This window comes from Cucurbita moschata, unplaced genomic scaffold (assembly GCF_002738365.1).
Source record: "Cucurbita moschata cultivar Rifu unplaced genomic scaffold, Cmos_1.0 Cmo_Scf00017, whole genome shotgun sequence".
Classification (NCBI taxonomy): domain Eukaryota; kingdom Viridiplantae; phylum Streptophyta; class Magnoliopsida; order Cucurbitales; family Cucurbitaceae; genus Cucurbita; species Cucurbita moschata.
The window spans coordinates 2,616,921-2,630,216 of record NW_019268533.1 but is presented as its reverse complement, the minus strand read 5'-3'; the positions used below and the strand labels follow the sequence as shown (position 1 = coordinate 2,630,216).

The window sequence follows — 13,296 nt, the reverse complement described above, 5'->3', positions numbered from 1 at the left end:
GCCAGGTTGACCCTCTACCCGAAGGCAACTATCCCTTTTTCTTTGTATGCTTAACTACGACCCTTTGCTATTCTCTATTTGTGTCATATAAGAGTCGAACTCAACTCATATCAACATGTTATTTTATGTGAATGAATTGATTATTGTAGGGAACAATAAGTAATCTAGCATCATATAGGCAACTGGTAGAGAGATTGATTTACTTGTACGTGACACTTATATAAAACTATTTCTTTATCTTACAATGATCTATGTGTTAGACTTTATACGAATATTAGAGTCAATCGAGGTAAATCTGAGAGATAAATCTGACACATTTAGAAGTCTAAGAATCTAATAAAGTAGGGTCATGAAAAGGCTTTCTATATCTATAGATATTCAGTCACGTTCAACGTTCAGTCAGATAAACAATTTAAAATGTACAGAATGATCACTCAACTCACCCTGATTGAAACAACCCTATCCATTTAATTTTTATATTATAGCCGTTTTTACAGTCGAGAAAAATCACTCAATAAATAGCTATACATTTGAAACTACCTTTACTTCTCAATGCCTTGCTGCAAGTACTGTATGAGATCATAGCCTGCAGTTGTCCATTTGTTATATGCATCGGTACAGACACGGATCATGAAATTGGCTGCTTCACGCTCGCTCATTTCGGGATGAAATCTCTTCCGAAGATTTCCGATTGGATCGCCACGGCTGAAGCATGGTAATCCGCTGTCTAGCATCAGTAATACGGTGTTGATGATCCCATCCATATGGCGTCGAGCAGCGAGGTACCCCTTCACACACAAACTATGGACATGCACATGAGTTAACGCAATCAATCTCCGAGCACAGACAAGAGAATATAGATATGCAGCAGAGGAACAAACTTCTGTACCTAACAAATAAGTTCCAGGTCTCACTCTTCATAACCCCGGAGGGATCAAGAAGTTGAGTCATCTCATGGCTTAGCTTGAAGTGTGCACTCTCAAACCGCATGTTTCCCCCAGGCGATGTCTCCAGTATGAAACCAAAATCAATGTGGACCAGCCTCCCAACACTGCATCATCCACAACTATTTTAACTCCCATGCCATGCACCATACGACACGAAATTTTAAATAACATGCTAATATACGGATTAAATCCCATGTATACTACTCACTATGGAAGAGATAAAACGGTTTTATATCGTGAAAGTTATATTTGGGTGGAACTAGAGGAAAGGATAGCATACTTGTCAAATAGAAGATTGCCATTGTGCCTGTCCTTTGGTTGAAGTAACAGGCTAGCGACGGCATAACCTGCACTACTAATGATGAAGTTCTCACGAGCTGCTTCAAAACTAGGAGAGCCTACGGGCCCATAGTCCTGTTGAAAGATCTCATACAAGCCCCCATCAGTGGTTTCACCCATTTGACTTCTGCTTCGTGTGTTAGGAACAACCTGAGAATGGTCAATCATTCGGTGAGCCATAAGTTAACAAGATCAATGCGAGAAGAAGAAGCACTCGTGAATAAATAAGGCCATACATCTATAGCTCTGATTAATAAACAAAAGCAGAATGTGAAGTATAGGTGATAGTGTTTAATCCAATCACGCAAGTAATTTCAGTATGCAAGTCTGTCTCAAGTGCATAAAAACAAACATGGAATTGATAACTTGGCTTAATGAAGTAAAAACTAGATCCAACTTTATTTTTTGTCAGCTTGCACTTTCAGGTCATATTTTACCGTCAGCACATATGCTTTGAGCAGAGAGCATGCACTGAGAAAAGCATAGTCCATAACTAATCATACAGTTTCCAAAAGTTACCTCGATTATGCCTTTGCCAGGGCCAGTCGGGAGGACGCCATATGGAAACAAATATAGATTAAGGCCAACTGCTTGAAAGATGTCCCTAAGAAGTGCTATCACTTGCAGAGCAAGAACATCTTGTCGGCAATCATCTCCAACCTTAAATAAAAGAAAAACAGAGCAATCCACGGGCATAAGCAATTCAGTTCTCTAGAATTTGATTAAGTTATTTCTTTAAAATCAATCATGATATACATGTCATGTACTTCAGCTCAGGCTTGAGAATCAGATTTTTTTTTTTCTCTGAACGTCGACTTCATAAAAACAAAAGGGTGCCTAGTTAAAATCCAAGCATTTAAGAGTTTTCTAACATCTGTATGACACGTCAATTCAATTAACAACTATCCAAAGTTAAATTTAATTCTTAACATGTCAAAGTCTCCTCTCAGCCAGACATAATTCAATATAGAAATCCTTCAAAACATAGGGTATGCTCTTTTCTAAATGTAACGAGATTTCATAAGTCTCTTCAGAGGTTTATAAAGCACTCAAACATTTTAATCCAAATTTGAAAATTTCTGGGTATTATATGATGGTTATCAGCATGCTAAAAAGGAAAATAATAACGAGGCTGCTATAAATGATGATTGCTTAATTTCTGATCCTAGACATTAAGAAAAATTGGCTAATTATTAAAAAAAAAAAATAATGAATAGAGAGAACTGTAGCAGTCAAGCAAAATTATATTGGAATACGTGGAACTTTGTAGTTAACTCACCTTGAAAATGCAAGCTTGAGGCTTTATATTATTCGGGTCCCCATCTCGATCAACCACATTGAATGTAATCATGATAGGAACTTTTGCAGCTGACTGCAAGGGTATTCCACTATCTACTTGAATACCACGGACGAGCTTGTTTGTGGCAGTTGGAAGATATAGGTCTTCACCCTCCATTTCAATTTTCTCCAACTCCCTGGGCAAATGATTTTAATATCTTTTTCAGTTAACAAGCAGTATAGGAAATGTGAGCCACAGAACCAAAAGTTGAAAACACACCTCCTGATGCCAGCTCGACGTTCATCCTTGGGAAGTGGAAAGAGAACACCAGATATAGACGTAACTTTGTCAAAGAAATCAAACTCTCTTTCAAATAAGTCACGAGCCTTGGGAGTGAAACCATCAATAATATGGTGCCTTACAATTGGTAGTAACGCTAGAAATGATGCATTCTGAAAATAGCACGTTACAGGATCATTGAGCACTAAATCAGAAACAACTAAAATATCGATAAAATAAAGATAGAATGAAAAGAGCAGTTCAAGGATACTTTATATCCAACCAAGTGCGAAGTAAAATATAATCACCATGCTCGGGAAACATAGTGTACAGTAAGCAAAAATGAATTCATTAGGAAATTTTTTGGTCTAATGGATAATGATAATCAAGAATAAGTATACCTGAGAAAGGCCACCATTTTTTTTTTTTTTTTTGAGGAAAATCATTGTAGCTAAAATTGGCTCCACCAAACATGGTCTTTGGTTGGCTACTTCTCTCCATATTTCTCTAGGCTTCGTAGATATATTCTTACTCATCAAGATTGGATCTTCAGAATAGTTAAAAACTTGGTTGGTAATGACAATTCCACAAGGTGCTGGAATGATTTTGTAATGGGTAATGATACCAACAAAGTCTTTGACTTTAGATCATATTTCCCAAAATCTAGCCACACTGCGACAGGTAGGATTACGTGGCTTTGAGACTCCCATCTATCAAACAAGACATTTTTCCTGCCTCTCCTTTTTCCCCCTATTATGTGCTCCTTCGCTCCCCTCTGATGCCTCTTTTTTTCCTTGGTTTATAAAGGTTAAAATCTTTAAGAAGATCAAATTCTTTGTTAGGCAGATATTGTATGGAAAAGTTAACACCCTAGACCTTGTGCAGAGGCATTCTTCTTGCTTCTCGGGGCCTCATGGTGTACCCTATGAGGAGCATTAGAGGATCTCGATCATATTCTGTAGAGTTCTTTACTTTTTGTAGTCTTATAGTGTTTCAGATGGCATGAAAGTCATTATAGAGATAATAGGACAGTGTTGGAAAGGTCCTACTACATCTTCCTTAGAAGTATAAGGGCGGATTCTTTTGGTAGGCTAGTTTTTTCGTGGTTTTATGGATATTTGGTTAAAGGGGAACCATAGAATTTTTAGAGAGGGAGAGAGGTCTTGGGAAGAGATATGGGAGCATTAGATTTTATGCCTCTGTGTGAGCTTCTATTTATGACGTGTTTTGTAATTATAAATTACATTTTAGCTTCTTGGATTGGAATCCCTTATTGTGGTTGGTGGGACCGGTTATGTGTTATGTCTTCCTCTTACGACTCAGTCTATTTTTTAGATGATAAAACGATACCTTGTTTAAGTTTCAGAGTGTGAAAGAAGAAAAACGCTAACAGACTTGACTTCATAAACACCAATAGAAACATACCTTCCCAGAGTTAGCATCCTTCCCAGAGTCTGGTACAGAAGTCTCACCCTGCAAGTCATCAATTCAATTTATGATATGTACAGCCAAATATACTATAGCAGAATCCCTAATGCAGTCTCACACCCAATATACGTCAAAAAAAAAAAAAAAAAAATAGAATATAACTTTATGACCCATAAAACCATAAAATATATAAAGAGAATTCCAAGAATATACAAAACCACGAGAAATTTCACAAACCTGCAGGTGCCAGATCAGGATATGAGCAAATATATCGCTTCTTTGAGCTGCTCTAAGCAAATATCCTTCAACCAACCTCTGGAAAGCAAGTGAATCAGATATCATGTAAAGAAAGCTAGAGAATTTAGAATGCAGAGGAGTTAATACGTCAATCAGCGTTGATAATGTTCAAGTCAGCAAATTTTGAATCTTGCTTAAATCCAGTAAAGGTGAAATTTTGTGCGTCTTTTTATTGGCCTAAAAACATCAGTTGATTAACTTTAGTATTTCTCAATAATTAAAAGAGGAGCAGACAATAAAACTTCTTAAGAGGAAATAATAATAATATTTGCATGTCATAAGATATCGAGGCAAAAGTAAACCAAAATCCAAAGGATTATATATTTAGTCATATCAATTAGTACCAAAAAAAAAAATCTAAACCCAGCTTTATAGAAAAATCTACACCTCGATAAGGAGAAGTGTGAATAACCACAGCATCACAAAATATCACCCAAGATTTAGTAATATGATTGAATCGGTTGATATATTGACAAAAATCAAAATCAACAAAATCAATGGAAAGAGAGCTTCATCCAAGTCTCAACAATTAAACTAAAACAACACTAACAAGGATTTGTGAAAGAATAATAGAAAGAGAGTTCATTAAGAACACATACCCCTTCATCATATCGCAAAGCTTGCACCAGCTGTGGCATGAAAAATGTAACATTTTCAGGAGGATAAGATTCCAATACCCTAAGAACATATGCCATAACACGTGGATGCCCCTTGTAGGCAGGAGTGAGGAACTCAAGAGCTTGTGTAATCGAACATGCAGCCCAATGTGGCAACTGTCGCAAAAGTTCAGAATTTTCCTCAACAGCTTTTGGTGTGATGAAATAAGGCAATGCTTCAGGAATGGAGCGAATATCCAATATGTGCAACTGCATCAAGAAACCACATCAGGAAGATGAAAAATCAAGCAAAGGCTCATTAAGCAACAGTAGAAGAAATGACAAAAATTGCAGACGCAGATTAAGAGAAACTTTTGTCCAAGGATCAATTTTAGAAACAAAAGAATAAGACAAAATTTTCAAGTGAAAGTTGGTTATCGATTAAGTCTGTTGTCTCTGAAATTCTTGAAAGGGATATTCTACTCGCAAAATGCTGGTCCAAGAAAGTCGACGTCCGTTAATCCCCTAATTTGGCGATTTATTGGAGTGAAGAATATAAGAAAAGATAACAGAAAATGACATTGATCTTCTGGGCTCATTTATCTATTTGGGTGTGAGCGTACACAAGTTCGAAAGAAACCCAGCCAAGGCACGGTGCATTACTAATTATCTAATAGGTTAATTTTGTCCGAGTGTCAGTGTGGAAGTAGAGAAGTTCAAAGCTTCCTACTAAACGCATTGATCAAGAGGTGTTGATTAAATAGTCTAATAGGCTAATTTTGTCTCTCGAAGTGCAAGATTCTCAACAATTTTCCTTGATTTTGTTAGTACACAGAACCCCAGCGTTGCCAACAAAGAGGTGTTGATTAAATAGTTGTTAAGGCAACATGCTGGTCATTAAAGGGCACATATTAAAGAGCTTGACAGGTAGCTGGCGGTAAAATGGGAAGTGCAGAATAATAGATGAACATGGTTTTTCACATTTTCAAAACGAAGACAATGTCTATGAGCACAAACTTCAGGTTCCTATACAAGGGGGGAAAACTAGATCTTTTAGAGCATTTAGCATTTGAAATCATGTTAACTAAAACAATAGCTAAACTTATTAAATAGATCAACTTATCTATCCCATCTTGGTAACTTATATCGAATCCATCTTACACGTCAATTATTCCATATTTAGGACCTAATAAAACCTAACTTATCTGATTCATTAATCCAGCAAACTCTCCCACAGCAAACTCTCCAGTAGGAGAGAAATTGCTCAATTATGTCATAAGAGAATTTGTGCTTACTATTAAGCCTGGGGAAAATATACTTGTCATGGCATCAAACATATGTCCTATCCTATCAACTTCACCACAAATGTGACCCTTTCTTCATCCACCTATAGCTCACCTTAAATAATTATTAACCATGAGCACAAGGACACTTGCATGCTTATACTACAGCTTCAATTATAGACAACAAAAACAATGGTATCTAATGCACAGGAAGTTCAAGTTCATGAACTTTAGCTTAGAGAAAAAATTAGGAAACAAAAACCTGTACTAGTTGCTTCACTTCAGCTCTTAGAAATCCATTTGTTGGAAACCTAGAGACCATAGAAAAGGCTATGCGTGGATCCACAGAGAAGGCAGTCCGAGCATGTTCAATCCATTTTTCAGCACTTAGCTTGGGTCGAGCAGGTGTACTCTCCCTAAACATTGAAATAATCAATATATTCCATGTAAGATTTCCAGATTATGCAAATTCTGTATATCAGAAGAATGAAAATATTCAGTGGCACATATGTTACTTAATATTTGGCTGTGCCCAGACTTCAAGTCTATCGGCCTCATGTTGGCACAACATCAAAAGTAGTTGCCTCCTTTTTTCTCTTCCCACCGCATAATTTTCCAAATGGCCCCAGACAGGGTGATATTGATCGTTCTGTTAAAATTTAAACCACTCAATTAAAAAGTTGAAGAACTCGAACAATACCAGAAACTCGGGCAAAATTTAAAAGGAACACGCTAGACACTGTTCCATTCTGCAGGACATATCTTCTTAGTGGTTCATTTATTAAGACAGGAGGAATGGCTGAAGATACAATCATCTTACCGAGTCAACCAAAGAAATACCATTTTCGCGCCCACGTGTTTTTGTATCAGACTGTAGACTATTTCCACGTTCACTTGAAAGGTAATGAAGAAATATGGATACAGATTGAGCTTCACTTTGGGCAAAGTTCACATGTTTTACATCGTACCACTCTGGCTCATGTGCAAACCATCCTAGGGATGCTCTGAAAGAAGTAGCAAACACATGTTTTAATTTCAAATAAAGATTGGGGTGGTTTTCACAAAACAAACATAAAAAGTGAACTGCAACTACAAGAGGCGAGAAGAATAAAATATAACAAAATGCGTGGCATTGTATAATGGTTATGAAGAGAAAACAGAAACGCGGAATACCAAAACTTCACCAATATCATTATATCAACCACTGTAAACTAGAAATTTGTAAATTCAGTCATTCTAAAGGATGTGAGTAAATAATCGTGTGGTTATATCAGTCTTTAGATAATTAGTGGACTAGGATAACAAAAACTAAGAAAACAAGTTCTCTTTGGTTGAAGAATGATGAGGCAACCAAGAGAAATAACAAAGATGAAATTGCTTGTGCAGTAATCTACTGTATATTACCAAGTAAAAAGATACATAATCGATGAATATGGTGATATCTCTATAATGTAAAAAGCTGAAGACTGACAAAACAAATCCTAATAATTATGGATAATATTATTCATGCAAAAACTCAAGGGAAGGTAGTGCTTGGCTAATTGATTAGACATCAAATTCTTACTTGAATCCTAATGAAGTCCCATCACATTTTCTTGATATATATATCACAGAACATCAGTAACTGGTTCCAACACACGTAATATATACATATCACAGAACATCAGTAGTCCCGCAGAGATATCAAGACAGTTCAAGTCTCATACAAATCAAAACAGATAGTTGAATCAAAGCCTTAGACATACCATAATATATCATTATATACCATCACAAACGCTAATGCAATACTTAATTTGGTTGAAAAGAAAATTTGACGAGCATAATAATGAGAACCTATATATCCGATCCTCCAGCAGCTCAAGTCCAGTTTTAAAATTCTGTAGGTTGCCCTGAGATTGGCATGAATAAAACTTAAGCCCTAGAAGCATCAGAGTGAAAAAGGAACCAGTTGCTGCAGGATGACGTGAAAAGTTCCATGGCGGCTTAGTGGACCCTTGTAGCAAGCGACCAAAGAGCAAGAGTTGCTCAACACTGTTATGTCGAACTACCTAGTGAACCAACAAAAAAATTGAAGAGGCTAGTCATATATTAAAAACAATATTAAGGATTCATTTATCAGACAGGCCAATTAGGATTGGTAAGAATGAAACAAATAATAACAATAAGGTAAAAGATTTAAAATATATCTCGTTTTCAAATAGTGGCATATTCTTACAATTTAAAGCTTAAAGCAAACTTTAAACCACTCGAGTAGGTCCAAGCTACCATATCAAGTGTTAACAATTTTTTCTTCAGGAAAGTGATTCAGTGAAAACATGCTTATAGAAGGCAAGCATTTCATTGCTAATATGAAAGAATAAATAAATGAGAGGAGATAGTGAACTCAAAAAGGAAGGATGCTAAATGCTGAAGAGCTTTACAGTCCATATCCGATGAGGGATCAAGGAGTAAGATCCCAATAACGTAATCACACCAGGACTTGAAAGGTGAACTACCCAAAAATTTTGCACAATGCCCAATATGCATGCACTGTGCAGGCACAATAACAAAAAAAAAATGAAAAATGACATGAGAATGAAAGATATTGTACCTACAAAGAAATAAAATATTAGTCACGCCAAAGAAACACTTGAAAAAGTGCTAGCAGTTGTCTCCTAAGGGAAATCATAGGAGCAGCTAGGATAATATTGGTTTCTGTCATAACCTTCCTTTTATATGTGTTTTGACTTTTGGTAACAAACTTATGGGTAAGCACTGACTTTTGGTATCAGACAATAAGCCAAAACTCATGGGAAGACACTGAGCAGCACGTACCCTCAATTTATGTTCAACTTTTTCCCACAGTATACCATGCAATGATCAAAGCAAAACTGCAAATATTTAGGATGCCTAAGAAAATTCTAACCTCAAAGCGATCAATAAAGAATCCAAGCCATATTCTATGAGCAATTATTTGTTCAACAGGATCAATCTCTGGCTGCGATTCTGGCTCCCCTGGAGATAAGTGAGGCCTCAACTTGGCAGCGGGTCCTGAATACTTGACCTCCGAAGCGAAGAGACCCCGCTTAGTATCAATTGTCCATAACCATGCATCAACAAGCTCAGCAAGGACAAACGATCCAAGCTCAGGTGCAGCAGAAACCAACCAAGTCCAAATAAACACACCAGTTTCAATTGCATCAGGAGTGGAAATGTATGCTGGACACCAACAAAGAAGGCGTATAAGTTGTGCAAAGCCCTCTATATTTGTTTTTGATTCAGAAGCCTGAAAAATGAGTAGATATTATAAGAAAAAAAAATGCATGCAGACAAGAGGATACTTCAACTGCATTTACCCATGAATAGCAAGAGGCATACCAAATTTGACAGAAGTAAGGCCGTTGCCTGAGAACAAGTTTCACGAAATTTCAACTTGTCGAGGCCACAACCTTTTTCTGCTCCACTAACAAATTGTTGAAGTGACTGCACAAATTTCATAATCAAAATCCCATTAAATGAATCATCCTCATTCTGCGGTTGTTGGGGAAGAGTTCCAGTGATCAGCCTCTGAAGGCCCTGACCAAAACCAAGGCCAGTTGGACCAGCAACACCAGTCTGAAATCCACCAATGCTGTTATACAACCTTCTCATACCAGCAATTTCTCCAGCATGGTTGCATTTAACTGTTGCACTGACCATACCAGTACTTAGCACCTCCAAATTAAAGGCTTCTGTCAATTTTAAGTCAGCCCCTGAAGCTGCAGCTGCAGCAGTAATGACAGCAGGAATATTTGCTGTTTGTATGCCAGTCCAATAATCATTTTTTCCAGTGCCAATCCGTATCTCAGATAAAAGAGAAATCACATCAGGTGTATGCTGGGCTCTTTGCCATGTATTCGCTTTGCATAGCTTTTCCTGAATCATCCCCATTAAAAATAATTCTTAAAAACTTGAAAGTGAATGCTTCAAAAAATATGTGATGGAACTTTATTATTAAAAGTCAAGATATGGTTATAGTTTCTCAAAAAGGTTGAAGTTTCCCAGAATGGGAACATCTGATATGTTTGCCACTATTCCTCTTTAACGCTTCTGATCTAATAATCTCAATACAACAAACCCAATTATCTTAACCAAAAATCCCCACTATAGAACTTGATTTTAAGTGCTGCACTACGCTCTATAAGGCTTCAATATGTTTCTACAGAAGCAGGTACGCTAAAATAAAATATAATAATGTTCTAGATCCTTCTAGCAAGAAAAAGGTCACAAGAGCCACTGTCGTTTTGCCAAGCTGCACGAGGAAGCCATGGAAATAGTGCTCCGACCCATGTAGCTTGTTGAGTTTGACTATGTGTCGCATACTATGATTTTTCAATAAAAATATGCACCAGAAAAAGCAACACAAAATACTCTCATGTTTCTCTCTAGCCGATCTACCAAATAATAGCAAAGAAAATAAACTGCCAACCACAAAGAGCATCCTATGTTATGCTGACATATCTATAATGACCCAGATCGTTCTACCATTACAGATCACACCATTGAAGGGATAATACCGGAGGTGAAGATCTATGGATGAAATTCATGGTGTTGATCATCTGCAAGACTACCAATCATGAAAAGGATCTAATCTTCTTGGTGATTTTAACCTTATACAGGTTGGCAAGAAGGTGACAACCGACAAGGAGGGTTGAGCAAAACAAGCAGAAAGAAGATTTGCAAGAGATGATTTCTACAATTATAGTAGAAGTAATTCTGGAAGTTAAATCATTTTCACGAATAAATGAAACGTACAAAAGCCAGCAAAACCATTGGAGTTACCAAAAAGAATCCCCATTTAATTTGTAGAGTAGATAGAATAATTACAAAAGAACTTAGACGCAAAAGACCAAGAGGTAGTACGAAGAACAATAACATTTTATTACTGATGTGCAGCCCTTCGTATACAAAGTCTTGATACACCAAGAAGAGGAAAACTGACATCTAAAACTGTATAAAAATCTTGCCAGAGAAAAGTCACCACAGGACAGATGAGTAACAATTATCACTGTGATGAAATACCAAGAGAAGAAAAGAAAACTGTATTGCTGAAAGGATTTGTGTCTAGCCTGGTCTAAAAATCAATGGCAGCAAAGATCTTGCCTCAATTTTATACACGTAAACCTTTTCTGTGAGTATCAATTAGATAATGCAAGAGATTTATGACAAGACATCAATAAGCCGTCAAGTTTGTCAACATCCCGATAGAAAAGATTAAGCTTATACAATTCACGGATAACTATATCCTGTACTTTCCCCTTGAAGCCCATATAGAATCATAGATGCAGTTAAGTGTCTCCGAATAACACAATCCGTTTGTCCAGTCATTACCTCTTATCCTCAGATATCTTTTAGTGTTCCTTCCAAAATTTACTACATTCCACTCCAGATTCCTTTTATCAAGTAAAATCAAATGTGCAAAAAATTTCAAGGACGTTACAAGAAGGCATTCCAATGGGTATCTATCAACGATGGAGAATGATTATGAAAACAAGAACTTAGGAAGAGGAACTCCAGAAAGTAGATATACAAGTCATGGACTCCCAAATTTTCTTCACTCTTAGGCTACTCCTTGGAAAATATTCTATTCCTTTCCAACTAAATAAACTGAATGATAGCCCTAACAACATTATCCGCAAGACCATTTTACTCCAACTTTCTAGCAACCACTTCCAACTTGGGTTTACTGTTCCCCCTTTTTTGTAGTTCACATGCCAAGTAGCTGGCTTAAAAAGAAATATTGCAATTTGCAGAGTTGAGAAAATTACGTTATTTTTTTTAATGAGAAACCAAGCTTTTATGTGGAGAAATGAAAGACAGTGTAGTTAAGAAAATGACGTTAAAAGACAAACTTGAGACAGGCAAAACAGAAAAAAGGACAAAAACGAATATTATTCCCACTGATCAACCTGTAGGAGACCCTGGCAAGTGCAAGGAGCATATGATAGTGATTTGACGATCCACTCCCGAACTACCCTTTGGTATAAAGAACGAACTGTTACAACCCAAGCAGGATCACTCACAACAGTTGAAGACGCATCATTATGCATGGAAAAGAGCAAGGAATCCAAACAAGCCGAATTCCACATAACCTGAAAGCACATATTTCAACATTTTTAGGAAAATGAAAAGGCATGAGAAAAGAATTTGTAATCAAAGGCGTGATTTCACCTGGGGAAACTTATCTCTGAGCTGTGTCAGCAAGTTAACAGAAATATCTCGAACATGTTCATCCCTTTGAGACATACACTTTATAAGATAACAGGTATGAGCATATAGAGTCGAATCTCTGACCTCAGCTTCATTACCAGTTTCAGATATCCGATCTTCCTGATTAATGCCCAAAGGCAAAACAACATTCACATATAAAGAAAGGGTGTAAAGTTGATGATAAACTTAAAAATGAAAATAAATCCTTAACTACACAGGTTGCATCATTTAGGTTTAACTCTTTTATTCTTTTACTCATATTGCATTTAGGTTTAACTCTTTTATTCTTTTACTCATATTTTTCCTAATAAACTTTGTAAGAGAAATTATTGTTTAAATTTCTTTGCCAACACTAGCAACAAGAATGGACCGCAATCAAAAAGAATGTGACCATGGTAGTCATAGAAAGCCCAATTAGCAGACACCCACAACGAAGAAATAAACCTAGCCAATTCCTAAGGCTCCTCCCATGATCTCTTAACCCCTCTAAAGATCCTACAGTTTCTCTCAAGCCAAATTCTCCACAAAATAGCAAAAAAAAAAAAAAAAAAAAAAAAAAAAAAAAAAAAAAAAAAAAAAAAAAAAAAAAAAAAAAAAAAAAAAAAAAAAAAAAAAAAAAA

General features: G+C 36.5%; 1 protein-coding gene across 1 annotated transcript in view; it reads right to left on the bottom strand.

Moving 5' to 3' along the window:
• Positions 1-542: 542 nt before the first annotated feature.
• Positions 543-13,296, bottom strand: part of LOC111454915 (phosphatidylinositol 4-kinase alpha 1-like) — a 19,835-nt gene continuing 7,081 nt past the window's right edge. The window contains exons 10-26 of the mRNA XM_023096386.1: positions 12,638-12,796; positions 12,376-12,558; positions 9,806-10,342; positions 9,354-9,713; positions 8,282-8,496; positions 7,269-7,452; positions 6,964-7,097; positions 6,711-6,864; positions 5,169-5,435; positions 4,510-4,587; positions 4,270-4,317; positions 2,845-3,017; positions 2,566-2,761; positions 1,806-1,946; positions 1,228-1,436; positions 890-1,051; positions 543-801 (exon numbers count right to left, since the gene is read on the bottom strand). Coding sequence (XP_022952154.1) covers positions 543-801; positions 890-1,051; positions 1,228-1,436; positions 1,806-1,946; positions 2,566-2,761; positions 2,845-3,017; positions 4,270-4,317; positions 4,510-4,587; positions 5,169-5,435; positions 6,711-6,864; positions 6,964-7,097; positions 7,269-7,452; positions 8,282-8,496; positions 9,354-9,713; positions 9,806-10,342; positions 12,376-12,558; positions 12,638-12,796 — 3,459 coding nt within the window. The remainder of the gene's footprint in view (positions 802-889; positions 1,052-1,227; positions 1,437-1,805; positions 1,947-2,565; positions 2,762-2,844; positions 3,018-4,269; positions 4,318-4,509; positions 4,588-5,168; positions 5,436-6,710; positions 6,865-6,963; positions 7,098-7,268; positions 7,453-8,281; positions 8,497-9,353; positions 9,714-9,805; positions 10,343-12,375; positions 12,559-12,637; positions 12,797-13,296) is intronic.